The sequence below is a fragment of the Bubalus kerabau genome, chromosome 2, assembly GCF_029407905.1.
Source record: "Bubalus kerabau isolate K-KA32 ecotype Philippines breed swamp buffalo chromosome 2, PCC_UOA_SB_1v2, whole genome shotgun sequence".
NCBI classification, from domain to species: domain Eukaryota; kingdom Metazoa; phylum Chordata; class Mammalia; order Artiodactyla; family Bovidae; genus Bubalus; species Bubalus kerabau.
In genome coordinates this window covers 181,241,181-181,268,432 of record NC_073625.1, presented here as the reverse complement: position 1 = coordinate 181,268,432, position 27,252 = coordinate 181,241,181, and the positions used below count along the sequence as shown (strand labels likewise).

General features: G+C 53.6%; 1 protein-coding gene across 5 annotated transcripts; it reads right to left on the bottom strand.

Annotated features, from left to right (window-relative positions):
- Positions 1–2,479: 2,479 nt before the first annotated feature.
- On the bottom strand, positions 2,480–19,992 carry AMOTL2 (angiomotin like 2). 5 transcript variants are annotated; one of them, XM_055569640.1, is made up of 10 exons: positions 19,800–19,992; positions 16,214–17,011; positions 13,261–13,546; positions 12,045–12,189; positions 11,549–11,641; positions 7,559–7,854; positions 6,537–6,844; positions 5,317–5,534; positions 4,623–4,784; positions 2,480–3,931 (listed from the first exon to the last, which is right to left on the bottom strand). In XM_055569640.1, the coding sequence occupies exons 2-10, from the start codon at positions 16,948–16,950 to the stop codon at positions 3,873–3,875; spliced, it is 2,304 nt and encodes a 767-aa protein (XP_055425615.1). In that variant the 5' UTR covers positions 16,951–17,011; positions 19,800–19,992; the 3' UTR covers positions 2,480–3,872. The 5 variants fall into 5 exon arrangements, with proteins under 5 accessions (XP_055425615.1, XP_055425618.1, XP_055425616.1 ...); XM_055569643.1 differs by having other exon boundaries at positions 4,623–4,781; positions 19,800–19,991; XM_055569641.1 differs by lacking the exon at positions 19,800–19,992 and adding an exon at positions 19,086–19,212.
- Positions 19,993–27,252: the final 7,260 nt, after the last annotated feature.

The window sequence follows — 27,252 nt, the reverse complement described above, 5'->3', positions numbered from 1 at the left end:
CAGAGTACATCATGCGAAATGCCGGGCCAGATGAAGCTTATGTGCAGAGTACATCATGCGAAATGCCGGGCTGGATGAAGCACAAGCTGGAATCAAGATTGCCAAGAGAAATATTAATAACCTCAGATATGCAGAGGTGGCAGAAACCTTATGGCAGAAAGTGAAGAGGAACTGAAGAGCCTCTTGATGAAAGTGAAAGAGGAGAGTGAAAAAGTTGGCTTAAAACTCAACATTCAGAAAACTAAGATCATGGCATCTGGTCCCATCACTTCATGGCAAATAGATGGGAAACAATGGAAACAGTGAGAGAACTTTAATTTTCTTGGGCTCCAAAATCACTGCAGATGGTCACTGCAGCCATGAAATTAAAAGATGCTTGCTCCTTGGAAGAAAAGCTATGACAAACCTAGACAGCATATTAAAAAGCAGAGACATTCCTTTGTCAACAAAGGTCTATCTAGTCAAAACTTTTTCCAATAGTCATGTATGGATGTGAGAGTTGGATGATAAAGAAAGCTGAATGCCTAAGAATTGATGCTTTTTGAACTATGGTGCAGAAGATTCTTGAGAGTCCCTTGGACAGTAAGGAGATCAAACCAGTCTATCCTAAAGGAAATCAGTCCTAAATATTCATTGGAAGGACTGATGCTGAAGCTGAAGCTCCAATACTTTGGCCACCTGATGCGAAGAACTGAGTCATTGGAAAAGACCCTATGCTGGGAAAGATTGAAGGCAGAAGGGGATGACAGGATGAGATGGTTGGATGGCATCACCAAGTTGACAGACATGAGTTTGAGCAAGCTCCGAGAGTTGGTGATGGAGAGGAAAGCCTGGCGTGCTGCAGTCCATGGGGTCGCAAAGAGTTGGACACAACTGAGCGACTGAACAGGAGAAGGCAATGGCACCCCACTCCAGTACTCTTGCCTGGAAAATCCCATGGACAGAGGAGCCTGGTAGGCTACAGTCCATGGGGTCACGAAGAGTCGGACATGACTGAGCGGCTTCACTTTCACTTTTCACTTTCATGCATTAGAGAAGGAAATGGCAACCCACTCCAGTGTTCTTGCCTGGAGAATCCCAAGGACGGGGAAGCCTGGTGGGCTGCCGTCCAATAGGTTGCACAGAGTCGGACACGACTGAAGCGACTTAGCAGCAGCAGCAGAGCGACTGAACTGAACTAAAGTGAACTGAAAGCTGATTCATGTTGTGTGGCAGAAACTAGCACAACATGGTAAAGCAATTATCCTCCAATTAAAAAAAAAAAAAAAAAAAACCAAAAACAACATGGCTGCCGAGTCCCTACACCTACCCTGAAAACACTTCACTCATGGCCATGGTGGTGACCGTTCCCATCACTGGCCTGCCTGGCTGCCCATTGCCTGCCAGCCCACATCCTGGTGGGGAACCTTAGTGTGCCAACCGGCCCAGAGGCAGGGGCTTTGTTTCTGATACAAGGATGGTTTTCTTTTGTGGATTGGAGTAGTATGCTTTGCTGGGCCTGGGGCAGGAGTGGTAATGCCGCAGCTTGGGAAGGAGGCAGTGCCCCAAACTACGTCATGCACATGAAGACCCTCTGCCAGTGTACACACAGCGAAGAATGCTGTCTCTTCAATGGTCCCAGACAAGGACTCTGTGCTGGGTGGGGCGAGGGAAGGATAAAGCCACCTTCGGACACCTTGGCCTACTGTGGAGTAACCACAGCATGTGGCCAAACAAAGCTGTTTAGGACAAAGCTACCTGAGGAGGGTGCCCCTCTGCCGGACCCTCCCAGACGGAAAGAAATGTTCTCTGGAAAGTGGAAAGCCAACCATATCCTCATTCCAACCCTCCTCTTCATGCAGCCTCACAAAATTTATAGGAATTTTGGATCCTCGAAGAGATTACACTGTATATCCTCCAAGCTTTGCAATTAAGGAGGGACCTGCCTTGCCCCAAGGCTTCCCACTACCAGAAAATCGAAACCAGCACCCTTCACTCCTCTCTTATGAGAGACAGCAGTTACTGAGCTGGCGGCCTATGTACATACTCTGGTCAGTGTTTAAGAACCAAGGCGCCCAGGAGCACAGCGTAGACAAGTAGGGGTGCAGCTCGATGTTGCGAGCGGTCCAGTGACTGACATGGGAGGCCCCCTCCCGAAGTCCCTTCCCTCTCTCTCTTTTACCCCTCAGTGCAGTCTCTCACTTGTACAAACACAGTGCTTTTAATTAAAAAAAAAAAAAAAAAAAAAAAATTTTATTAAAATACTGTTATACCCAGTGGAATGCAGCAGCAATCCTGGTACAGGGTGGCATAACAAAACAGCCATGTTTACATTTTAAATATTCACGATAACTTAAACATACAGACACACATCATGGTCTTTGGCAGAAAATGTTCACAGCACAAAAAAATACTTTAAAAAGAAATACCAAATATTAATCCAAAATATATTAAGTTGTTTTTTTTTCTTTCACAATATTTTTTTGCCTTTTTCTCTCTCTTTTTCTTTTTGTTTTGTAAACAATGCACATGAACCAAATGCATTTTTCAGTTTTACAGAGGGGTGGGGTGGGGGGATTTTAAAAAAATATGCAATTGTCCAGCAAATGCGAATGTTTAAAAAGGAAACTTGAGGAACCATAGGAATAAAATAACACATACAAAAACCTAAAAACAGTAAAAGAAAAACAAAAACAAAGACTCAAGGAGAACTAAAAACAGCGGAGACAAACCACTAAAACCCACCAGTCACTCATGGGGCTGAGTTGGGAGACTCTTTAAGACCAGAAGTAAAAGTCACTGCTACTGGCAGGCTGCCCTCGGACACTTCACTCCAGTTCCCAAGCGCTGGCCCTGTTTCAGGGTGCTGCGCACTGGCGCTTGAGGAGCCAGCCTCAGGGCGCCATGCTGTGAGAGGGGCTCCATTCAGAGGACCATCTGAGTCATGTCTTACAGCTTATGGACTAGTTTTCACCAGCATAGCTCCCTCTCCCAGTGCCTCCAGGGGGAACAAAGACTCTGATGAGAACAAGGCCATCTCTCCAGTTTCCTTTCAGAGAACTGGTGCTGGGAAGCCCACCATGCAGATCTGTGGTGGCGGACTTCATCTAGCTCAGGGTTCATAACCAAACTGACAAGATGTCCCAGGGACAGGAGCTGTGGAGCCATTTCAAGAGGCTGGTGGTGGTGAGGTCCCTTGGGCATTTCAAACAGGGCTCAAGATGGGGAAAAAGCAGCCAGTATCCCGTGGATCAAGCAGTAACAAAATCCATGGACCAAGAACTTGAGAAGGGGAGATAGCTGGGAGGAACCGAGGCAGCAGGGCTGGGAGCATGGAATGAGGGGGTGAATCTGAAGCAGCCCACTTCAATCTTCTGTTTCACAAGAAAGGGACTTATGTACAAACTGCACGGCACATCCCAGTCCTCTCCACAGTGCGGGTGATGCTGTGGCCTCTGCAGGACTCACACACTCAACAGGCTGCCAAGATTCAAGTCCGGGTGATCCCCAGGAGGCAGTGAGGAGCTGAAGAGCAGATGGAGTTGGGGGGACCACACTGAGCCAGGCCTATTAAACCAGTCCACCTGGAGTCCATGGGCAGCCATCCTTGGAAATCAGCCGCCAAATCAACACATCCCCTCCCTCCCTGCCCAAGTGCGCAGTGTGGGTGCACTACTCCCTTCTGAGCTTTCAACTGCTACCCTTGGCAGCAAGCCAGGTAAAGGCCCAGTCCTCATGCTGCATAGGCCCAGGAGGAGCATGGGGCTAAGGAACAGGGTCTTCTAGGGGGACGGGTGCTCACAGTTCCCCTCTCCCATGCAGCATCCTGATGGAATGGCCGTGTGGCAGAGGGCAGCAGGAAATGGTTCAGAGTCCCCACGGCACCACCTCCTTCAGATCAATATCTCCACCATGTCGGAAAAGTCCTGGACTCTGGATGTAGCAATAGAATCTGGAGAGATAAGAGGCCAGGCACAGGGCAACGAGGGTTACTAGACGGCCCTTTTAAATCTGGTAACATTTTAAAGATAGGCTCTGTCTTCACCAGCTTTTCCCACCTCTGCTGCCCAGGTCCTCATAACTTGCCCAACCAGTCCCCAGCTCTCCATCCAGACCACCAGCCTCCCTAGTGGAAGATGCAAATATTTATAACTAGGAACTGGTTGGAGGGCTTGGAGGGAGGGTGGAGAGCCCTGAGGGAGGGAGGTTGCCACATTCTTTTCATGCCTGTGGTTTTCTGAGCCGGTGAGGGATAGGGAACTATGCAAAGGTTAATGTGAAAGAGAGCAGACACATTCAATGGCATCTTCTTAAATTTCTCCTTCCGGGACTCTTAAAACAAAGTCTTCTAACTTGGGAGTGCCAAGCTCCACTATCTTAGTTGCTCAGATTGGCCATTAAAGATGTTTAAGGAAGACTTCTTAAGAGGAGATAAAGGGCTTCCCAGGTAGATCTGTTTGTAATTAGGGTTTCCAGTTCTCCTACTCCCATATTCATCAGCTCTCTCCCCGGTACTGAGGTAGGTCCCACATTCTGCTCACCCTCCCTGTGCAGGGCCCCCCGTGGAGTGTGGGCAATGAGTTGGGGTGGGATTCACACCCCAGGGTGCCCTCAGTCCCCCACAAAAGTTGGGGGAGACTTACCCAGTGAAGCTGTTCTCTGGCCACTGCTGCACCCCAAAAGGCTGTCAGGCTCCAGGCTGTCCGGGGGGCCATCAGTCTGGGTGCTCCCATCCCTGCTCCCATGTTTGGCGTGGGCAGCAAGGGGAGCCAAAGCCACAGGCTCCTCCAGCGGGGCCCTGTCTGCTAGGAAGGCAGGAGTTTCAGTTACTGCCCAGTCCACAATATGTAGCCCCCATGAAGAATACCCTAACTTAACGACAGACACCTCCTGGGGATGCTAGTTGCTCTTGATTTGCAAGAACTTTGATTACACTCCTGTTTCCAAACAGGATTGGGTTCCAAAAGCTTGGAGTGGAAGAAGCTTTCTTAAAAGGTTGTAGATTAAATCTTAAAACAGTAAGGATTACTGGATTTCTGTGGCATCTGCTTAGGAGGAGAAGTGGAAGTGCTGGCCCAGAAGGTACCTCTGCAGGGGAAGCTTATTTTAACTTTGATAGTGAGTGGCTGGGACCAGGGTGGTGGAACTTCCAGAGACGGGGGCTAAAGCCTGCCTTGTCAACCAGTGGACAGCTGCAGGCTACAAGGTCACTCGAGCCAGAGTGTAAGCCGGCTCCCCTGGGTGAGGAGTTGGGATGCCCAGCTCCTCCAAGCTTCAGTTCTGGAAGGAAAGGCCTGAGAACAACCTAGGCTCTGCTGCCCACCCACCTCCTCTCACCTGCAGCCAGTTGGACAGAGGCATCCACCTGCCGCTCGCTGGAGGAGTGTCCTTGCCAGCCCTGGGTCCCCGCTGCTGCAGCCACGAAGATAGATGGCACTGACTTGGCAGGCCTCAGGGAGCCCGGGGTGACCTTGCCAGGGTCTTTCCTGGAGCGCTGCTGAAGGACCTTGATCACGGCATCCTTCTCCAGGATCTGAGCGTGGAGCACCTTTAACCTGAGGGGTGAGAGGCCATGTTTACATCTTCAGACCCACAGATCCTGTGGCCTCTGCCCTCCCCACCTCGTGAAGTTGGAGGGAAAGCCTTCCTTAAAGCCAGGCCGGGGTCTCCTAGCCTTGCAGCAGGGGCCAGGATGGGGCCTTCAGAAGTGCCATCAGAGCTCTGCAACGGGATGCTTTGAAAACTACCAGTGCATGAGAGGCTGGGCCGCTCCCACACTGGCAAACCCAGGGGTAGGTTCTGGGTTCATCTGATGACGGTAGTGGCACAAACCCTGTCCTGGAGGGCCATCCCCAGGGCTGTTGATCAAGGGAGCTAAGTCGATTGCTTGTGTTTTTGAGCCAGGAAGAAGTCAAATGGAAATCTTGTGGGGCCTCTGAGTTGTCTCTGGAGAGAAAATACCAGCTCCCCACAGGCCAGGGGCCTAGGCCACATTCGTTCTGGGGTGGTACCTGGCATGTAGGGTAGGAAAGTCTAATTCTCTGATTTACATGGTGGGAGTGGGGGAGCAGGTAGAGGCCTGGAGCCTTGGGTATCATCCAAGAGTGGAGTCTTCTGGGCAAACCAATGACTCGGTTGGCACCTCTGAGAAAGAATAGCCTGTAATGCCAGCTGGGCCAAAAGCAGGGGGTCAGCTCAGAAGTAGGAGGGATTGTTAGGCTGGGCGGAGTGAGGGGTGTTTATCATGGATTAAGGACCAGGCAAAGAAAAGAAATGAAGGCACTCAGTCATGTCCAACTCTGTGACCCCATGGACTGTAGCCTGCCAGGCTCCTCTGTCCATGGAATTCTCTAGGCCAGAATACTGGAGTGGGTTGCCATTTCCTTCTTTCTCCAGGGGATCTTCAAAACCCAGGGATTGAACCCCAGTCTCCTGCACTGCAGGCAGACTCTTAACCATCTGAGCCACCAGGGAAGACCTAGGGCCCAGGCAAGGGCTGGACAAATCCCACCCTACTCCCACCCCCTGCCCCAGGTACCCGGCCTGCAGTGTCCAACCTGCTTTCCATCTCCTGATGCCTGTGGCCGCCAGTGAGCAGGCCCTCATTGAAGCTGCTGCTGGGCGAGGGCTGGGGCGAGTGCCGGATGAGAGTGGTGTCACGCTGGGCAGCGGCCGTGGCGGCCGCATCCATTGCGAACTGCCTCATGGCACGTTCCTCCAAGTACTTCTGTTCCCACTTGGTCATGTCAGCTTCCAGCGCCAGCACTTGCTCCTCCTTCTCCCGCAACTGCTCCGACAGCCGCAGCGCACTGAGCTCCGGGGTTCCACCACTGCCACCGCCACCTCCCGGGGTGCCTGCCTGTCTCTGCAGAGAGAGGGGTACCGTGGTCAGGGGTGGAGGGTGGGGTGTGTTGGCTGCAGATCCTCACTGCCATGTGAGGAATCTCACTGAGGCCAGTGCTTGGTCAGCTGGCACCACGCACTCTGCATAGCCTGCTTCCAGCCGGAGACAAAGGGGAGCCACAAATCCTGTGGCCAAGGGTGCAGAGGAGATTGGGTTTGCTTTTGCATAGTGACCATATACATTGTCCTCCAAACTGGGGAAGGGGTGACTTAATGACACGGGACACCTGGTATAAACTAGGACAGACCCCGGCAATCCAGGAGCTCTGGTCACCCTACCTCTGTGGGAAGGGTGAGGCTAGGAGTGGAGACAGAACTCTATCTGGCCTGTAAACACGAGAGCTACTTACACAGACCAAAGTGAGGATAAAGGCCCAGGACCTGAGCAACTATCTTCCCCACCCCCGAGCTCAGGGAGACATATAAGAGCTGGCTAGTCCCCTCCATCACAGCTCCTGAGAGACTTTCTCCAGAGACCAAGGGTGCCAATCCCGGCTGCTGTGGAGGATAGAGGCCCAAGGCTCGAGTCCCTGAGGTCGGCACATAGCCAACGGGCAAGACCTCTGCTGCGACTGATGGGCCAGGAGGGGACTTCCACAAGGTTGGGGACTTCCTAACTTTCTAAGAGGGCTTGGCCTGGATCTCAACAGGGGCTCCTGGGGTCTTCCCAGCTCACCTGCTGTGCACGAAGGGCCTTGAGTTCTTGCTCTAGGCGCGTCCGCAGACGTAGCTCCAGCTGCTCACGCTTCTCGCAGGCAGCCTGCAGCTGCCCCAGGGCCTGCTGTAGCCGCTCCACCTTCTCCACGTAGGCCTGCTTCTTCCGCAGCTCCTCCTCAGCTCTTGCCGCACGGCCCTGTGCATTGCTCAGGGCCTGCTCCAGCAGCTCGGCCCGCCGCCGCTGGTCCTCGATGGCTCCGCGCAGCAGTGCCATCTCCCGCTCTAGCTTCTCCTGCTCCTGCTGCTGCTCATAGCCTGCAGCGAGAGAGGGAGGGGCCCGGTCAGGGATGGCAGCTCCCTTGCTGCCCCACAGAGCACCCACCATGTGCCACACTCTATGCTGACTGCTGCTCAAGCTTGACTGCCTCTTCTCAGTAACACAGGAGTTAGGTACCCTTATTAGCCCCATTGTATGGTCCAGGAAACTGAAGTTCAGGTTAAGGCCTGAGCAAATGGGAATGGCAGACCAGGGCCCTTGCAGTGATGACTGGGCCACACCGCTCCCCTGCTGGGACATGGCCTTGCCAGGAGAGAGCCCGAGACACTGTCCACCTGCGCTGGGTGTCACCATCTCCAAAACACATTCACAACTTCCCTCCAGCCTCATAGTGATACTAGAGACTGGGCAGGCAGGAACCACGATGCCCATCTCCAGATGAGAAAACAGAGGCTCAGGTGGACTGTCACGTGGTCATCATCCAAGTGGAAGAAGCACTGTGTGCTGCCCCAGGAGTCAGGCATCTACACATCTTATTCCCCTGAAGCCTCCAATGACAGTCCGGGATCTGTGATCCCCGCCTTAAAGAGGAGGAAGCACAGGAGGTGAATGGTGCTACCAGGTGGGGATCAAAGTTAGCCTGCCTCTGAAGAACCAGGCTGCTTGGTTATTGCGTGAGGCCCTTGTACTCAGAGGCCTCAGAGCTTATTCTGTGAAACCAGGCACCCCCACCCCCACCCCCATCCTTAGTGTGCAGGCTGCCTGCCTTGCTGGAAGGCAGAGGGGGACCGTCATGGGTCCTGCCTGATGGACTCAAAGGCACCATCTCTAGAGCAGCACTGTCAGAGCAGAGTGGAATTTTCTGCTGTAATGGACTTGCTCTACACTGTGCCAGGCAGGGCAGCAGCCACTAGGCACATGTGGCCAGTGAGCACTTGCAATGTGGCTAGTGCCAGGGAGGAGTCAAATTTTTCATTTTATTTCATTTTAATTAATTTTAATCTTTGGGCCACGTGTGGCTAAATACCTATCAGAGAGGACAGTATAGACTCTGGAACAGAAGAGAATTACGGGCCCTGGGGCAGAGAAGGAGGCCCACCCAGGTCAGCTCTGGTTCACTCTGAATGTTTGAAGGCTGGGCCCAGGCCCACCTCATTCTTTGGGGTGAAGGGAAAAGTTAGTGAAACTCAGTAACACTGGGCCGCTCATCCTGAGCTGGCCTGACACCTGAATGGGGTGGAGAGGGCAGGCAGGAGTGCTGACTGGGACTTTGGACCCAGACACAATGTCCCTGTCCTGGGAGGCTTCACAGAGATGGACAGCTTATAGAGTTAGTCGGAGGCTGGCAGCCCATCCCAGTCTTAGATGGTCCCATCTTACAGCCTCAGAATCTTACAGCCTCAGAATCTGAGAAGAAAATACCCAAGGGGGACTCGGTTGGGAGAACCAGGCCTCAGGACTCATGGCCAGATGCCCAGGGTGGGCAGGGCCCGACCAGAGCTGGGAGTCTGTACTGCCTGCCTAGTAGGAAAGTAGACAGCACTGTGATAGGGGCCACACTCTCCTACAAGCGCTGACTCTGGGAAAAAGGTGAGCTCAACCACAGACATTTTCCCTGAGGATTCTGGTTTCCTGAGGATTCTTAATTCTGGAAGTCAGGAGCAAGGAAGGGTAGATTGGCTTTCCTCAGCCCTTGGGGAACGTATCAAGGACCCAGCCTTTGGCTTCCAGAAGGTTCCTGCTGCTTTGCACACCTCTAACGCGCTGGTGGCTTCCCTGGTGGTTCGGACAGTAAAGAATCAACCTAAAATGCAGGAGACTCAAATTTGATCCCTGGGTCAGGAAGGTGCCCTGGAGAAGGAATGGCACCCCACTCCATTATTCTTGCCTGTGAAATCCCATGGACAGAGGAGCCTGGCTGGTTACAGTCTATGGGATCGCAAATAGTGGTAAGCGACTGAGCAACCAACACTTTGACTTTGAAGGCCCTGGTAGAGCTCGGAGGCTTGACACCTTGGCCATCCCCAGCCACCAGGATAAAACTCTGGGGGGTGGGTGCCGCGGCCTCCAGGCTGGGGTGGGAGCAGATTCGGGAGACACAGAGTGGGGCCATGGGCTGGGGAGCAGTGGAGGGAGCAGGAGGCCTTCCATGGGGGAAGCGAGGCCCCACCAGCAAGTCCCAGTCCCTTTGTCCCACTGTCCCTCCTCCCGCCCCGTGGCGGGCGGGGCGCAGGCAGGAGTGCGGGGGGAGGGGGAGGCGCGCGCAGCGGAACAGCCCGGGCTCAGGAATGCCCGGCATCCAGGTCACCCGCCGCTACGAGATTAATGGCTCCAGCCCGGAGCCAAGAACAGCCTCACTCCCCAGGGAGCGGAAACGCCTCCAGGCTGGCCAGCCCCGGTCCCCTCCCTTGCCTGCTCCCAGGAACCCGCCGTGACTTCCTTTCTTTGGCAAAGCCTGGCCCCATTCTGCCCCTTTCCTGCAACCCATCCTCTCCAGACAATGATGAGACCCCCCCAGGGCTATCCCCACTCCCCAGCCCTTACCACCATCCCCTCCCTCCCAGAGACCTCAGTCATCTTCTGCTGCCTCCTGCCCATCCTCAACCCTCAGCCCTTCACCATTGGGGGCCACCCTGTCCAGGCCTGAGCCCTGCTTGAAGGAGGTAGGTGCTGCTAGCCAGAGCTCAGTCTTCAAGCTGCTTCTCTGCTTTCAGACACCCCCAACCATCTAGCTTAGGCTCAGTAAGCTTTTGGAGGGGTTCCTCCTTCCTAGAAGGCACCCTTGCCCAGACACCAGCTGCCCCAGTGCACGCCTTTGCAAACACTCAAACATCACTATAGCAGGCAGTAAGCGCATACAGGAGGAGCTCATCAATAACCGCCTCTCTGATGGCTACAGCTTCTTCCTACTGTTGAGTTGGTGGCTTCCTTTGTCCCCCCTTCCTTCAAACTGCTTTCACCTCCACTGGAGCTATCCTGCTGCTGCTTCACCTACCACCCCACAAAACCTCTCTCTCAGGGTGCTGGGGAACCCCACCCCCCACCGCCATCACTGTCCTCCAGGGCCAGGCCATGCTTGTTCCCTGGAATCCATGGTGGGAAGACCCTGCTCCTTCCTCAAGCTCCCCACCTCTCTTGACCTCGTCCTGGCACCTTCCTGACCTGTTCCTGCTCTGCTGCACGCCTGCCAGGGGCTCGGCACGGCTGTGCTAGGGAACAAATGAGTGAGTGCATGGGCCAGTCAACAATGAACTCATCCGCTCTTCAAGAAGCCTTTGACTATCCTTTTTAGGGGATCCTCCTGACCTCCTTTAGGCTGCCCTGTTCATGAAGCTCCATTTTCGGCTGGTGCCAACACTTGTTATGGGCCAGCCTCACCATGCTCCCCAGCTTTCCACATGTCCACCCTCTGGGAGACTCAGACTCTACCTTCTCTCTCATCCCACCTGTTTCCAGAGTGCTCGGCTCTCCTCAACTGCTTCTAAAGGACACCAAACTGACGGTCAGCACACCTCCCCAGCTGTCCCTCTACCCACTGATCTTCCCAGTACACAGGGAACCAGATCCTGCTCCCCTTGGGAAGCCGCCCCTCCCCCGAGTCTAGTCCAGGGATGGGTGCATAGTGGGCATTCAGTAAACCCACACTCCAAGCCCTGCTTTGGCAGAAGAGGAGCTGTCCTGGTTCCACCAGCCACACCTCTGCTTGGGCTCCTGAGTGGGCCCTCTACTTACTCTGAGCCAGCAGCTTGGCCACCATGTCCTGACTGCCTGCCTGGGCCTCCTGCGTCTTGCTTGCCAGGCGGCGGTTTGCAGATTCTAATCTTTCTGTTTCAAATGAAGAAAAGACGTTTTAAGGAAAAAGGTTTGAGTACAGGTGAAGCTGCCTGCCAAGGTGCACCTCCCACCCGCCGCCCCCCCACCCCCCCACCCCCCGACCAGGGAACTATCTGTCAGGCTGCATTCTCCAAGCTAGGGGTGGGCTCATAGGGAAGCCCCGGGTCACCCTGGGCCACATGGGTGAGAGCTCCAGGAGGGGCCCCAAGGTCTAGAACACAGAGACAAGCATCTCTCTATCAAGGTGGCCCCCAAGAAGTCTCAGCCTAGTCCCCTTTGAATTGATTTGTACTGTTTTTGCAGAGGCAAGAGATTCTGAATGATGTCCTAGAACAGTGGAATCAAGCTGTCCATAGGTGGTCCCTGCCCCTCCACCTGTGTGAGCAGTCCTCACCTCTAAGATCCCGGTTGAAGTCCTGCAGCCGCCTCATCTCACTGTCCATCTTGTTCCTCATGGTCTTCTCTAGGGCCTCTCTCTTGGAAGAGGCCCTTGTTAGGCTCTCGTGGGCCTCGGAGAGCCTCTGGATTTCGCTCTCCAGCTGCAAGAGGCAGAGAACAGAGCTGAAGAAAAGGAAGAGCTCCCAGGGTGGCAATGGCATCAAGGTCCCCTCCTTAGGCCAGGGCTGATCACTGACTCTCCATCAGAAAGGGTGAGAGAGAAGATACAAAGCCACAGCAGAAAACCCACCTAGCCTGAGTGGGACAGGCTGCAGCCTGTAGCCTCCAGAGAGGGACCAAACTGCTGGAACAGGCAACCCAGGGTCCCTTCAACTGTCCCAAGGTCCTGAGTGAACACAAGGCCACGTTCTCTGGAAGGGGCTGTCTCCAGGGTGACCGAGGGCAGCTTCCTGGTGCCTAGTGTCCAGAAAGAAGCATTTTCCTTTTGTTTGGCTTCTAGTGAGAAATTTGAGCACAATGGACCAGGATCAGGCACTGAGGCTCCAACCGTGGTCTGGGGGGTGGACCTATCTTGGAGACCACGGGACAGTCACAGAAAGCCTAAGGCTACCTGCTACGGCTGAGTGCACAGCTGGTGCCCCTTCACTAAGAAGGGAGCACCAGATCCAGCCTGAGCTGCCTGGAGTATGTGCCTCTCCAGCCATCCCCCCACAGGGCCAGCCTGGCCCCGGATGCCCCACCCACTTGGCAGCTGGCAGGTTCCGCACGTGCTCCTAGCTGGCCCTTGATTCCAATAAGTCGCTCGTTTTTTGCCAAGAGGAGGGGCTTTCCCTGTGACCAGGGCTGGCCTGGAACAGACTTGCTGTTGTGTGGGGGATACAAAGGGCTCTCTGTGGGAGGTGTCCACGGGAGGGGGCGTGTGCAGGGAAAGGGTGCGACCATGAGGGAGTTGGTGAATGGGCTCTTTCTAACCACCACTGGGCAGCAACTGCTCGTGCTCTGGGCCTGCTCTGCCGGCTGCTCCCCAGCTGTCTGGAGTCAGCCAGGGAGGGGTGTAGGAGGGATGAGGGGGGCCCCAAGGGGCAGCTGAGAAGCCCAGCCAGATCAGCTTTCACACTCCTGACTCCCTTCGGACAGCCCCCTCCCTGGTCAGCCCTGTTGGGGTTCCCTTCTTGCCCCCCCTGCTTCTCTGAGGCCTCAGCAGGGCCTACCTTCTCGATGCGGCCAGCCTTCTCCGCCGTGCTCTCCAGCTCCCTCTGCAATCTCTCATTGTCCCTCTGCAGCCTGGCGTTCTCCCTTAGCACAGTCTCCATCTGAGCCAGGTGGGTGCTGCCCGAGGTGGCCAAAGAGGCCTGGGTGCTTGCCGGGCCCTCCACCCCAGGAGGGCTGAGGGTGGCCAGGTGTGGGGGCGGGTGGCGCTCCTGAGGCTGCTGCAAGTATTGGTACTGCTGCTGCTGCTGCGGGAGGAACACAGGGGGCACCTGGGCCTGCAGGATCCTGGGGAACAGAAGAGATGGTCCTCAGAGCCCACGGAGCCAAGGAGAATTGCCCCAGCCCTCCGGGGCAGACAGCTTTCCTGCAGCATTAGGCAGTAACCTCTGGGGAAGGCCTTTCCACATGGTGTTCCTAAGACCCTCAAGGGCCAGGGAAGCAGGGCTGCAGGGCATTACCATCAGCACACTTATTTCATGCCCAGCCTCCTGTGGCCCATGCCTTGGGGATCAGCCTGAATAGTCCCAGCCATAGGCAGCTCTTTTTGAATCTGGAGGTCACACTCATCATGACTGAAACTCACAACCTTCCAGGCCCCCTACCCTGTGTCTGTTCCCACTGCTGGTGTCAGGCCCTCCGTGCACACCTGCCCACGCAGCACACTCGCTTCTTCTCCCTCTTATTTTGAGTCCCGTCACCCCTTGAAGAAACATTTTTAGAAGACTATGGCTAAGGTTAGAGTGGTGAGACAGATGTCAGGCTGAGTCTGGGCTCCAGAGTCTGACAGATCAGGCATTCAAATTCTGGCTCCAGTGTTTGAGTCCATGGTGCATGGGACCATGCTCAGTCAGGAGGGTAAGAGTCTCTAGCCTCAGGCAGGTTGTCAGGGCCACATCTGCCTGGCAGATTGCTGGGCCTGCAGTGGGCATCTCCACAGTGACAGCCCACCCTCTGTCTCTTCTAGTGGAGACCACAGCCTACTCTCTGCTCAAAGAGTAAATGTGACCCAGAGTGGATTATCCAGGGTGAAGGGGCCACCTGTGAACTATTACAATAGCCTGAGGTTAGGGACAGTGCTCTTCTGGCTTCTGGTACTGGGGTCCCATGTCATGGTCTTCACCCTCAAGGTCCCACGTCAAGGGAAGGAGCATGTGGGGTCACACAGCTTTTCTGGGGCCCTGTGGCTCCAGATGTAAGAGAACTAGACTGCCTCAGTTTCACCAGGAGCTTTCCCAAGTCCCAGAAGCTGCAGACGAATCCATCGCCTCAGAACCCATGCCTACCCTTCCCCTCATCCCTCCCCTTCATCCTTCCCCCTCCAGACTCCAGCTCCCCTGCTTGTCTTAGACCCAAGGCTAAGTCCCGCCCAGCAAACAATCTTCACCAGATTAGCTGAAGGAGAAGCTGGCAGATGTATTTCTTTTCCTGCCCAAGGTAGAGCTTCCAGTGAGAGCTGAGAGGGTACCCCACTGGAATATGCAAACTCTCCCGGTGCTGCTAAGCGTGGCACCTCGGGGTGGCTCCCTCCAACTCGCTCCCCTGCTCTGGGCCAGGCAGACACAAATGGCATTCTTTGGGGATGACTGGGCTCTCAGAAAGAATAGAGCCTCCTTTCCTTCACACTTGCTCCCCCCCAACGCACACACACTTTTTTTGTTCTCCTGCAAACAGTCGACTTCCTTTCCACGACATTATCTTTTCCTGACAGGGCTCAATAAGCATGGTCCAAAGAAGAAACCACGACTCAGCTTCTGAAACTCTTCCAGGACCAAGCCCTGAGAAGGGAGGTAAGGCAGGGGGGCCTTGAGGCTGGCAAAACCCCACAGGCTCAGTCCTCTGGCGCCTCCATTCCAGAGTCATCACGTCACTCATTTCTCGAGAGCAGAGAAAGGCATCTTTCCCGGGCAAGGTTGCACGGTGGCAAAGCAGGTGACTAAATGAGGACTCAGCAGGCACAAAGAAAACCAGACTTGAACCTTGGGGCACCAGAGGAAGCCAGTCTGTGAACCTTCAGGCCCCTCCACTGGGGTTTCCTGGACCCCTGTGTGTGGGGTGGGGGACAGGAGGGAATTAAGGGCGTGTGAAAAGGGCGTGTGCCAGCTTCTCAGGAGAAGGTCCTGGGCCAAACGAGAGCATCTTTTCTAGGAACCTTATTTCTGAAAACTCTCTGGGCTTCCTGCCCCTCCTGGGCATCCCTGCTTCCATTCATGCCCCTAGAATCCATTCTCTACAAGCAACAGAGGAACCTTTTTGAAAAGGGACGCCAAATCACATCCTCTAAAGGCTTCCCTTCACTCTCAGAATTAAAAGCTGAGTTTCCCACTCCCGCAGCTACTCTGGAGCCTCCACATAAAGGGGCTCACCTGGAACAAGAACCTTCTCCCAGGCTCCTGCCCAACGGACCACACAGAAGAACATGAACGGAAATGAATGGCAGTGCCAGGGCAGCTCCTGCCCCTGGGTAGCAGAGGAGAGATCTCTATGGAGGCCATCTGGTCCTTTCCTCCTTGCCTCCACTTAGGAATGCCTCCCCAAAATCAAGGACAGCAAAGAAGAAAAGACTTCTTCTGTTTTTAGAAGCCTCCAGAGGAGGTCCCACCTTCTTCCCACTTAACTTGGGAAAGATTCCCAATTCTAGTCCTTGCAAGTTCTTTCTGAAATCTAACCTTTAGCCCCCTGCTCTAATTGACAGCCTCTGAGAACCCTGGTTACTTGAAGGCTACAGCCAATTAGGCAATGGTGTCTGTCTCCAAATTAAAGCAAGGGATGCTGCTAAGTTCTTATGTGACCCTGGCTAAATCCCTCTTTCCTTCCTGCATTAGCTCCCATCTTGGGAGGGAGAGGGTATCATCGGCCTTCCTCTGGAGCTCACAAGCCTCCTGGAGGCTCTTCACCCTGGGAAAACTACACTGGAAGGAAGCCAAGAGCCTGAAGACCAAGGTGGGCAGTTACCTGACTTCTGCATGCTGGAAGTGTGGACTGCCACGGGCACGGTACCGCGGGTCAGTGACGGCAGAGGTGGTCTCGTGAGCTAGCATGACGTGTGGGTACTGAGGTGGAGGTCCTCGCAGCTCCGGGCCCTCGGCAGTGGGGGCGCCTCTGGCTGGGGGGCCCTGCTGGTTGCGGGCCAGCTGGGGGAAGCTGTGAGAGGCACTCATGTGGCTGGGGGTGCGGGCCCCGTTCCTCTCCAGGGACAGCTGCAGGAGTCGCTCACTCAGGGAGCGCACATGCCCGTGCCTCAGCTCGCGCAGGGCCTCATCCTGCCTCCGGCTGCCTCCCGGGGGCCCGCGGGGATCCCGGTCCCCCACGTGTGGCCAGGGCCCCGCCTGCTGGGAGGCGTAGTACTGTGAGTGGGCTTTGGCCTCCTCATAGGTGGGCAGCTCCTCGCCCTTGCCAGGCTGCGGGCACAGGCGGTAGAGGCCGTTCTCTGCCAGGTGGGTCTCGGTGCCCTGGTGCTCCTGGCCCTGGGGTTCCTGCCTCGTGGCCTGCTGCAGCACCTGACTGTCCTCTGGTGCCATGATCTCCATGGGGGCCTGGGGGCTTCCTGTGCCCCCAGCCCCGGCCCCACCGCGCAGGGCCTGTTGCTGGATGGCCAGCAGTGTGCGGGTCTCAGTCAGGTTGCCATAGCGCAGCTGTTCCTGGATGAGGCGGTGCAGGACCGTACCTGAGGAGTCTTCCAGCGTCCTCATGCTCCCTGGGCTTGCACACACCCACCTGGACAAAGGCCAGTGGCACCTGGCCCCAGAGCACCTATGGAGAGAAAGAAGAGCACTCAGTGGGAGCACATGGGAAAGATGGGGACTTTCCATTGCTGTCTGGTTAAGGGAAAGGCGATGGAGGGGCACACATGCCCGTCAGACTGCCAATGCATCCACCTACTGATTAAGGCAAGTCACCTAATTTCTGAGCCTCAGTTTCTCCATCAGAAATACGGAAATAATGCTAGCTTCATGGAGCTGAGAATTAAGAGGCAATGGCTATTGAGCTCCCAGTGAGCTGTAAATTCTTGGCAAAGGACTGCCATTATAATCACATTCATGGAGACTTACTGTGCTCAGAGATAGATACCAGGAACCTAGATACCAGGAACCTCAGGCTCCCTGTAGTCAGATTCCCATCAGAGAGCCTGATGAGAAAGTCCAGGGCAGGCCTAGTTCAGCTTTAAACACTAAGCTCTTGTGTCTCCTGCATTAGCAGGCAGATATTTTACCACTGCGCCACCTCTACTTTATCACAGGTGATAAAGCATGAATCCTGCCCAGTTGAGGTGGTAAAGAATCTGTCTGCTAATGCAGGAGACACAAGAGACGTGGGATAGATCCCTGAGTTAGGAAGATTCCCTGGAGTAGGAAATGGCAACCCACTCCAGTATTCTTGCCTGAAAAATCCCAGGGACAGAGGAGCCTGGTGGGCTACAATCCACAGGGTTGCAAAGAATTGGACACAACTGAGCATGCATGCATGCACGCACCAGCCTGGTAGAAGCCCTAGGCAAACAGCCCCCACAGCATGAAGCATGCCCGAGCCATGGCCTTGGCACAGCTAACTCACAACCCTTTACCCTGCTGAGCCCTCTCTGTCATGGGATGACCTTGGCAGTCACTCTGCAAGGTGAACAGGAAGGAGAAAATGCATCTGGATTGGTGAATAAGGGATGAGAGATGAGACAGACTACACTAAGAGTGGTTTTGCAAAAGGAGGGGAAAAGGTGCCACCCATCAAGGTTTGTGAGCCAGGCACAGAGTCTGCGCACTGACAGTAAGCGCACACGTGCTCCAGGAGAAAGAAAGGGTGGCACGATGTTTGTCCCTGATTTTATGATCACCACCCCAGCCACACACACACTTGCTCCTTGGAAGTGCCTGATGGTCCTCTAGGTACGAGGGGATGGGCACTCAGCATCTTGACATGGGTAAGACTGCTTGAGTTGACTGAAGGAGTGCGGGAGCTGCAGGCACCTGGGGCTGGTGACTCTGCCTAAGCTGCAGGGAGATTGTCTCCTGAGGAAGGTGTTCCCTTCTGAGCCTGCGCTCCCAGTGGCTCATGGCCTGGAAGGCTGCCCGCCTCACCTGGCTTCCTTTCCACAGCCTTCTCCAACACAAACTTCCAAACTGGGATTCAGGGAAGACCAAACAAAACCCACACCTCCACAGGTCCTGTGTATATAGGAGGACAGTGGGAGGATTGTGGCCCCTCCTCTGCCACAGAGCTAGCCCCAATGCCCGGCTCCAGTTAGGGCTTGGCTGGCTGGCAGAGCAGCCATTCCCAACCCACTCCCTCCTCCCAGCTGCCCAGAACTGGGGAGAGGGAGATGGGTCTGGAGGACATCTCGGTGTTCAGACTTCCTGGGACCCCATCATCCCTCCCCAGCCCACCCCCACATACACATACACAGGGGGCACACACATACACGGGGCGCACGCGCGCGCGCGCACACACACACACACACACACATACAGAAGATGCAAGACTCTAGAGTTACCCGAGGCAAAACAAACAGGAATCAGTTGGCCCTAGCGTTTCATCCACGGGGCATTTCCTAAGTTAAACACTGTCTGGGCTGACTCCAGCCGAGAAGGACCGGGGAATGCAGTTTTCCGGACAGATTCCAGCCCTCCTCCTCCCTCAACAGTGTGCCTGGGAGCAGGGAACACTTCCCGCGCCTTTCATTCCTCGTTTGTCTCAGTCAAATCTCTCAGATGCACACAGCTAAGCGGTCACTAAAATCCGCGCCCCCCACCCGGATCGTGCACCCCTGCTGCGCTAGCGCGCGGGGCTCTCTGAAACACCCGCTTCGAAGCAACCACACAACTCCGGCCTTTACCTTGGCTCACTCTGGCCCAAGGAACCAAAGCGAGGGTCTTTAAGTCAGATCGCACCCCAGCCAGGGATCCCGCCCTACCCGGACTCCTGGCTGACCACGAGCACCCTGCGGCCGCCGCAGCGCCTGGAGCGGACGACGGTAACCTTGGTCCGGAGAGGTCTTTAAGCGTCGTGGATCCGCCTCCCCCCTCCCTCCCGAGCCCTCTTTGTTTTCCAAATGCCCCAGCGCTGACGTCACCGGGCTGGACGGCAGGCTGCATTCTTTCTAAGTGAGAGCCAGACCGTGGCTCCGGAGAGGATTTTCCAAGGAAGACAAAGAGGAATTCTTGGGCTAGTCAGGGAGGAAAGACACCTGTAACCCGCCCCCCACCCCCAAACACACACCGAACCAAATTAGCCCCCAGGCCCTGCAACTTGAGCTCCAAGCGGCGCCTCCTTCTCAGATCCGCGCTCCCAGACACCCACTCCTATCTGCCCAAGGGCTGTCCCCTCCTTCAGCCCCAGCGGACCCGCGCCGCCTGCGAGAGCTTCCAGGGGACCTGCAAGGCGCCCCCGGACGGAGCTGTCCTCGCCCCGCCGGTTGCGGGCAAAGGCGCACCGCTCCTGGAGGACTCAGGGTCCGCTCTGCTTCTGCTCCCTCTTCCGGAAAAGGCCGGGCTGGAGCGCGTCTCTGCGGCCCCGCGCGCTCCCCGAAGCGCCAAGAGGCCTTTCTTACCGCTGCGGCCCGCGAGTGCTCCGAGCGATCAAACCCGACGGCCCGGCCCGGCCCGGCTCAGCTCAGCGGCTGTGGTGTGCTCTCGGCTGAGGCGCCGACGCTCTGGCGGCTCAGCCCCAGCGCGCAGCCCCAGGGTCGGCCCGCGCCGGAGGCGGCTGCTATGCCAGGAATGTGAGAGTTTCAGGTTCCCCCTCGGGATCAAAGCGAACCACAAATAACCTCGTAGCGCGCCGCCCTCCTCCGCTCTCCGCCTCCTCCCGCTCCCTCCTCCCCACCCCCGCCTTCCTCCGGGAAGGCGGCGCTGTGGACCTGGCTGCCCCGGCCTCCTGGACTCTCTGCGCCCCTCCTCGGCCAGCGACCCCCACTCTCCTTAGAAGCTGCTGGAATCCATCTAGGCCCCTTACCGCCCTCAGCCCCGTACCCGGCCTTCCTCTCACTCCTCCAGCTCCATCGGCTGGTTGACACCGAGAATATACGTGGCATGCCCTCGAGAGAGACCCTGGGTGTTGCTGCTGGACGTGGTTGGGGGTGAGAGCGGCTGTGTGTGTGTTGTACAGTGAGGGAACACTGGAAAGATGTCCATATCTGCCCAATCCAGACCGTGCCCCAAGCGAAGAGACGACTCTTGCTTCCAGCCGGGAGCCTCGCTGGTTGTCGCCGGCGGCAACCTTTGAATTGCACTTTTATTGTTTACAAACACCTTCGCCAGCCCTTTTCGGAACTGTCTCCACAGGAAGTGTGAATCTGGGATGGAAAAATCTTCCGGCTAATTTGACCCACTTTACCAGCTGAATCACCCGCCGCCAGGCGATCTGTCCAGCTCTTCCCAAAGAAGGTAGTAAGGGGCACCCCTTTACGGAGAGGGCAGGGTGAGCTAGCACCCGCTTACCGCCTGGTCATTCCGCCAGCCCTTCTAGTCATCCTCCCAGGGATTTTTTTTTTTTAATCATCCCTGTCTTATAAATGAGGAAACCAAGGCTCAGAGAGATTAATTAGCTTGCCAAGGGTCACACAGAGAGGAAGTGATGAAGCCAGGTAACCAGTGGGCTGCTCGGCTTCTCATTCCCAAAACTTTTCCGTGGCCACTAGAATCCAGGTTACTTTGGTGGACAGGGCAGACTCTGGGAGCTCTCCTCTCTCCATCTGCTCTTTCTCTTTTTTGATTTCTTCATTTCCCTCCACAGCCCTGTCAGCCAGGGGCCCTCTCTTAGGTCCACTGTTGTTGCTCTTGCTCTTCCTCTTCTGGATGGAATTCTGTCCTCTGACCCTTCCTCCCCAGCCTTTGGCACTAGGCTGGTTCATCTGCACCGGTGGAAACCCCTTCTTCAGAAAGCCTGCTCTGCCAGACCCTCCCCACCTGCAGGCACTTCCCCAGCTCTGTGTGCCATTCCTGGGCCCTTACCACACTGGGTCTCTCAACACCTCTATGTGTAAAGCCCAGGCCCCTGTCCACCCTGAGAATCAGGGCTGACTTTCACCCCCAGCCAGGTCCTCTCTACGTCCCCTCACTGTGGAGTTTGCAATTGCCAGATCCACTGGAGGGGATTGGGACAAGAAAACTTGATAAGTTCAAAGAGCTATTTGCTAGCCAGGGACATTGTTAATTTTTAATAAAACTCTCCCCCAAAATGTGTGTGTGTGTGTGTAATTTACTTGGAAGCCAAATATTGTATCTCAAACACAAGAGTACCTTGTTTTAGTGTGCTATGCTTTATTGCACTTCACAGATTCTGCATTTTTCACAAACTGAAGGTTTGTGGTAACCTTTCATTGTACCATTTTTTTCCAGCAGCATTTGCTCACATTGTGTCTGTGGGTAATTCCAGCAATAGTTCAACTTTTATTATGTTTGTTATGGTAATGTGTGATTTTTGGTATTGCTATTGCAAAAAGATTATGACTTGCTGAAGGCTCAAATGATGAGCAATAGAGTGTTTTTTAATTAAGGTTTGTACATTGTTCAGTCCCGTTCGGTTCAACTGCTCAGTCATGTCCGACTGTTTGCGACCTCATGGGCTGCAGCACGCCTGTCTTCCCTGTTTATCACCAACTCCCGGAGCTTGCTCAAACTCACCTCCATCGAGTTGGTGATGCCATCCAACCATCTTTTCCTTTGTCGTCCCCTTCTCCAACTGCCTTCTCAATCTTTCCCAGCATCAGGGTCTTTTCCAACAACTCAGTTCTTCGCATCAGGTGGCCAAAGTATTGGAGTTTCAGCTTCAGCATCAGTCCTTCCAATGAATATTCAGGACTGATTTCCTTTAGGATGAACTGGTTGGATCTCCTTGCCGTCCAAAGGATTCTCAAGAGTCTTCTCCAACACCACAGTTCAAAAGCATCAACTCTTCGGTGCTCAGCTTTCTTTATAGTCCAACTCTCACATCCATACATGACTACTAGAAAAACTATAGCTTCGACTAGACGGACCTTTGCTGGCAAAGTAATATCTCTGCTTTTTAATATGCTATCTAGGTTTGTCATAACTTTTCTTCCAAGGAGCAAGCGTCTTTAAATCATGGCTGCAGACACCATCTGCAGTGATTTTGGAGCCCAAGAAAATAAAGTCTCTCACTGTTTCCATTGTTTCCTCATCAATTTGCCATGAAGTGATGGGACTGGATGCCATGATCTTAATTTTTTGAATGTTGAGTTTTAAGCCAGCGTTTTCATTGTTAATTTAGACAATGCTATTGCAACACAGCAGGCAGCAGTATCGTGGAAACATAACTTTTACCTGCTCTGGGAAACCAAAGAATTTGTTTTATTGCAGTATTCACTTTATTGTGGTGGTCTAGAATGGAACCTGCAGTATTTTCAAGGTTTTCCTGAAGTGACTGGCTGATAAAAATGAAAGAGTATGTTATTTGTATCGAGTTAGGAGATATTTGACCATCCAAGGACCACCTCACCAAGAGGAGCTGTGGCCCACATGCTACTGTCCTAACTGGATACACTAGGTGTGAATTTTAGAAATGAAAAGAAAGAAAAAAGAGGTCCCCAGGTGGCCTCTTACCCTGTGGACAGCATTCTTCTTGGGAACACTTGGTGGAGGTGTGAGAGTGGGTGTGGGCATGTGCACTCTGGTTACAAAATCAGGGAAAAGGTTGCATAGATCAGTTCTGTGTTTCAGGAGCATTTGGGCTGACTGGACAAAAAGCTTTGCAAACGTTCTTGAAATGGTTGCAGAAAAGGTCTGCTCAAGGTGCCTGGAGTTGGGAGGTACATCTTGGATTGAGCAAGCCCACAGTAGCCCCAAAAGGGACCCCTTGACTGCTTACCTCTGTGTTCCTGAAACAGAATCTGGAGAGGACTCCCAAAACCTGGATGGGAAATTTACACACATTTTTCTTCTTATTTTGGCCTTCTCTTTGCATGGGAAGGATGGAGGGCAGGGCCTCCCAGGCAGGGCAGGGCAAAGAGCAGGGGCCTCAGTGGAGCCTGCCTGAGCTGGCAGCCACATCTGGCTCTGCAGGATGGTTGGGTAAGAGGGTCATCACAGCTCAGATATGCCGGAGGCAGGTGTGCACAGATGGGTGCTAGGCTGGCTGGCCGGCTAACACACAGCAAGGAAAGAGAGGGTCGCCTGGGAAATCAGTGCTTTCTAATCCCCAGCTTTGTCCCTCTCTGTCCACACTGACCTCTCTCCCTTCACCCTTCTTCCTGCAGGCAATGATTCTCCCCAGGTGAGGGTGTGGCGGGCTGGGCCCAGAATCCTGCAAAGAAAAGATGCAGAGGTGACCCAGTTCTCAGAGTGAGCCAGGCTTGATGCCTTTGCTCTGGAGAGTGCGGCTCCCAGAGGTGTGGCTGGCTCACAGGTGTGTAGATAGCTTAGGTGAACACACCCTCATCCATACAGAGCCTGGGCCTGGGCTCGAGCCTAAGTCTGTGCGTGTGATATGGACTCAGTCTGGCCCTGCAGCTGTGCAGCACTGCACCCCACAGAAAAAAATAAAGGCAGGTTCTGAGTTAGACTCTAGCAGCCTGGGTCCCCCATTGATCTGAGAAGGGAATGGTCCCCTTACTTCCCAAATGGTTGATTGGTGGAGGAGGGGCACCAACATCAAAACAAGACCTCTAGTTGTGAAATCCTCCCTTCTGGACACTTCCTTTGACAGGTTATGGGGCGCAAGATGCCCACCAGAATCTGGAGCAGGGAACAAATTCCCAAGAAGAGCATGGACACTGGGATGGAAGTTCCCATTTCTACTTCGGAGAGTTAAGCTGGGGGCCTTCTTCTCTTTGTCTTTTGCAGGTCACCGTGGTCTACTTTCTGATCCATGCTCCACCCTCCCCCACCCCAGGTTTCCCTCCAACTCTCTCCTTCCCCCACCACCCCTCCTTCTACTCCAGGCATCAGGCCCAAATCTCCATCAGGCACCAGTTGCTTCACTTGGTCCGTGTCTTTGTTGTTTTATTTTTTTTTAATTAAATCCGGCATTAAATTAAATGCCATGCGTGGCATGCAGGATCTTAGTCTCCAACCAGGGATCAAACCCACGCCCCTTCCAATGGAAGCATGGAGTCTTAACCATTGGACTGCTGGGGGAGTGCTGGAACAGTTTTGAAATTAGACCCCACAATGATTGAGGTAAGAGGGTGTAGTCCTAAAAATTGAAGAAGCCCCGACTTTCCAAATTACACACACCCTTGAGCCCCTGACCTCCCTCCATGTCCCTTGGCTTTGGAAGCTCCTGCAGGCTCAGGGCTGAGAGGACTCCTGTGGGCAGTGAAGGCCCACTGGGGAGGGAACTTTGAACCCCACTTCCATGTACTCCCCCTGCTTGGGGGTCTATAACTGCCCAGAACCTCCACCGGCCCCACCCTATTATTGTGAATAAATAGTAAACTGCAGGCGTCTACTCCTCAGTGTATTCTTATCTGGGCAGCCCTTAGGCTGAGGGAGGTGATGGGATGGAGGTCTCAGAACTGGTGTATTTGAAGCAGTAAAGGAGGGAAGATCATTTTGAAATGTCAGCTTCACCCCAGACACATGCAGAGTTGCCTAGTTCTGAGTAGGTACTGATTTGGTAGACGCTCACCACCGGTTGGAAAGACCCTCTTGGTCAGAGGCCACAGGCAATGGGAGGAGGCCCCAGGATTTGCAAGGTTCCTTGTAGAAAAGAGCCCTGGCAGGTTTCTGTGTCTGCTGGGGCAGGGCCAGTGTGATGGAAGGGTGCCCCCTAGTGAGCCTCATCCCTGGCTGCTGGGGACAGCTCCGCCCAGGGCTCCCAAGGTGGACCTGGGGTCCCAGAGGGTCAGGGGGGATGTTGGGGACAAGGTTTTATCCCAGGGACATGTACCGTCCAGGCCCCTCTAAGAAAGAATTAATGGCTCCAGTTGTGCTTCTGAGTTTTCCTTCCATTTCAGCCTCTCCTGTTGCTTTTCCATATCTTTAATACAATCATATCATTGACATTGGGAAAATACCTTTTATTTACTCACCCATTCACTCTTCCATTTATCTCTTTTGTCTTATATTTCATGCATTCATCCAGCAAATATTTTCTGAGCACCTGCTCTAAGCCAGGCCCTCTGAATCGAAGGGTCTCCATCCTTGCAGAGCTCATGGGTCACTGGAGGCAGGGGAGAAAGAGGCCAGTACATTGCAGAGAAGAGAGTTCTGGAGGAGAGGATCTGGGCACGAGGAGGAAGTCAGGCAGCTTTCCACAAGGAGGTGCTTCTCACACTGAATGCTGAAGGCCGGGATGGCCTGCGAGGTCTTGTCCAGCCTGGCATCTGGAGAAACTTCACTAGAAGCAAAGACTCCCTGGTTCACCAAAACAAGCAGGAGATGTTAAGCCCTTTATGGGTGGTTTCTGACTCCCAGCCACCCATGTCCCTGCCCAGGAGTCGTCCTGGGAGGGAGGGACTACAAAGGGACATGAGAAACCTTTGGGGGTGGACGGGCTACCTATGTTCACTATCTTGATTATGGTGTGCGTATGCCCACGTTTATCAAAGTATGTCCTTTTATTTACTTATTTTTAAATACTTCGTTATTTTATTATTTTTGGTGGTGCTGAGTCTTTGCTGCTGCACGTGGGCTTCCTCTAGTTGTGGAGAGCAGGGGCTTCTCTTGTTGCAGAACATAGGCTCTAGATGTACAGGCTTCAGTAGCCGCTGCACATGAGCTTGGGAGTTGTGGCTCCCAGGCTCTAGAGCACAGGCTCATGGGTTATGGCACCTGGGCTTAGTTCCTCCACTGCATGTGGAATCTTCCCGGACCAGGGAATGAACCCTGGTCCCCTGCATTGGCAGGTGGATTATTATCCCCTGTACCACCAGGCAAGTCAGGTATACCTCCAGAAAAAAGAAAAAAATTTCAGAAGTCAAATAGTAGTACAATGGAAGAAGCAGTGCCCTCTTGTACTTTTCCCCACCGAATTTCATTCCCAAGAGACAACCACTTTCAAGTCTTCTAGATTTTCTGAATTTACACCTAAATTTCTAAAAAATCTTCTATTTCAGGGTGTTTCTGTTTTAAGTGCTGCTTACCTACTTTCTACCACTTCTTTCTCACCACGTACACACACAGACACGCTTCTCTCTTTCATCCTCCACATGGTGACATGACATTTTGGTCAAATTACTATCCAGTGTTTATGTTATTGTGGCTAAGTAAATATTGTTAATAGCTGAATCATCTACTGTTCCATGATTACAATTATTTGCTTATACAACTCTTGTTTTCCTTGGAGTTAAATACTGGCTTATTTTTTCATTTTCTTGGCATACTATATATTTGTGCCCAAATGGATAAACAGAACCCTCCTCAGGTAACGATAGACCCATAGATGTTCTATTGGGTCCATTTGGCCCTGGTGACATCCCTCCTGGAGAGCTGGGGTGGCTGCTCTCTAGTCTCACTTTCATCCTGAGATCCCCTTTCGTCTTCATTGCGGGCTCTCCACTCACTTCTCATTTGTTTGGTTCCTTGTTTTCTGGATTTCTTGTTTTCATCTTCTGGTAGCTTCCTACGAATGGGACTGTTGGGAGGCAAATTTTTTTTAAGCATTTTCTGTCTCAAAGGGTCTCCGTTCTACCCTCATATACTACTGATGGTTGGTTGGGTATAAATTCTAGGTTAGAAATGCTTTTTCCTGTGCTTTTTGACAATGGTGCTTCATTTCCCCCTTGCTTCCAGTGTTGTTATTGAGAAAAATGATGTGATTCTGAGTACTGATCTCTGGATAGAAACTTTTTTCTCTCTGGAAGCTTCTAGCATTTTCTCAGCATGCCTGATGTCCTGACGTTTTGCGGGGATGTTTTTCTTCTTTGTGCTTGCCTTTGATGGGCCCATCACTCTGGCACCTCAGGTAACTAAGCCCTGGGAAATTTTCTCAAATGATTTTGTTGTTATTTTCCTCCAGTTTCCTCTTTTGGGGGAACTCCAGTTATTTAAATATTAGAACTCCCAAAATGCTTCTCTAATTTTTAAATTCTTTTTTCCTAT

Coding starts and splice junctions, on each gene's coding strand:
- AMOTL2 (XM_055569640.1), bottom strand. CDS start 16,950: ATGAGGACGCTGGAAGACTCCTCAGGTACGGTCCTGCACCGCCTCATC. Junction 12,190..13,260: donor AGGCTGGCCGCATCGAGAAG/GTAGGCCCTGCT, acceptor TGCCTCTTGCAG/CTGGAGAGCGAAATCCAGAG. Junction 7,855..11,548: donor GGCCAAGCTGCTGGCTCAGA/GTAAGTAGAGGG, acceptor CTCTCGCTGCAG/GCTATGAGCAGCAGCAGGAG.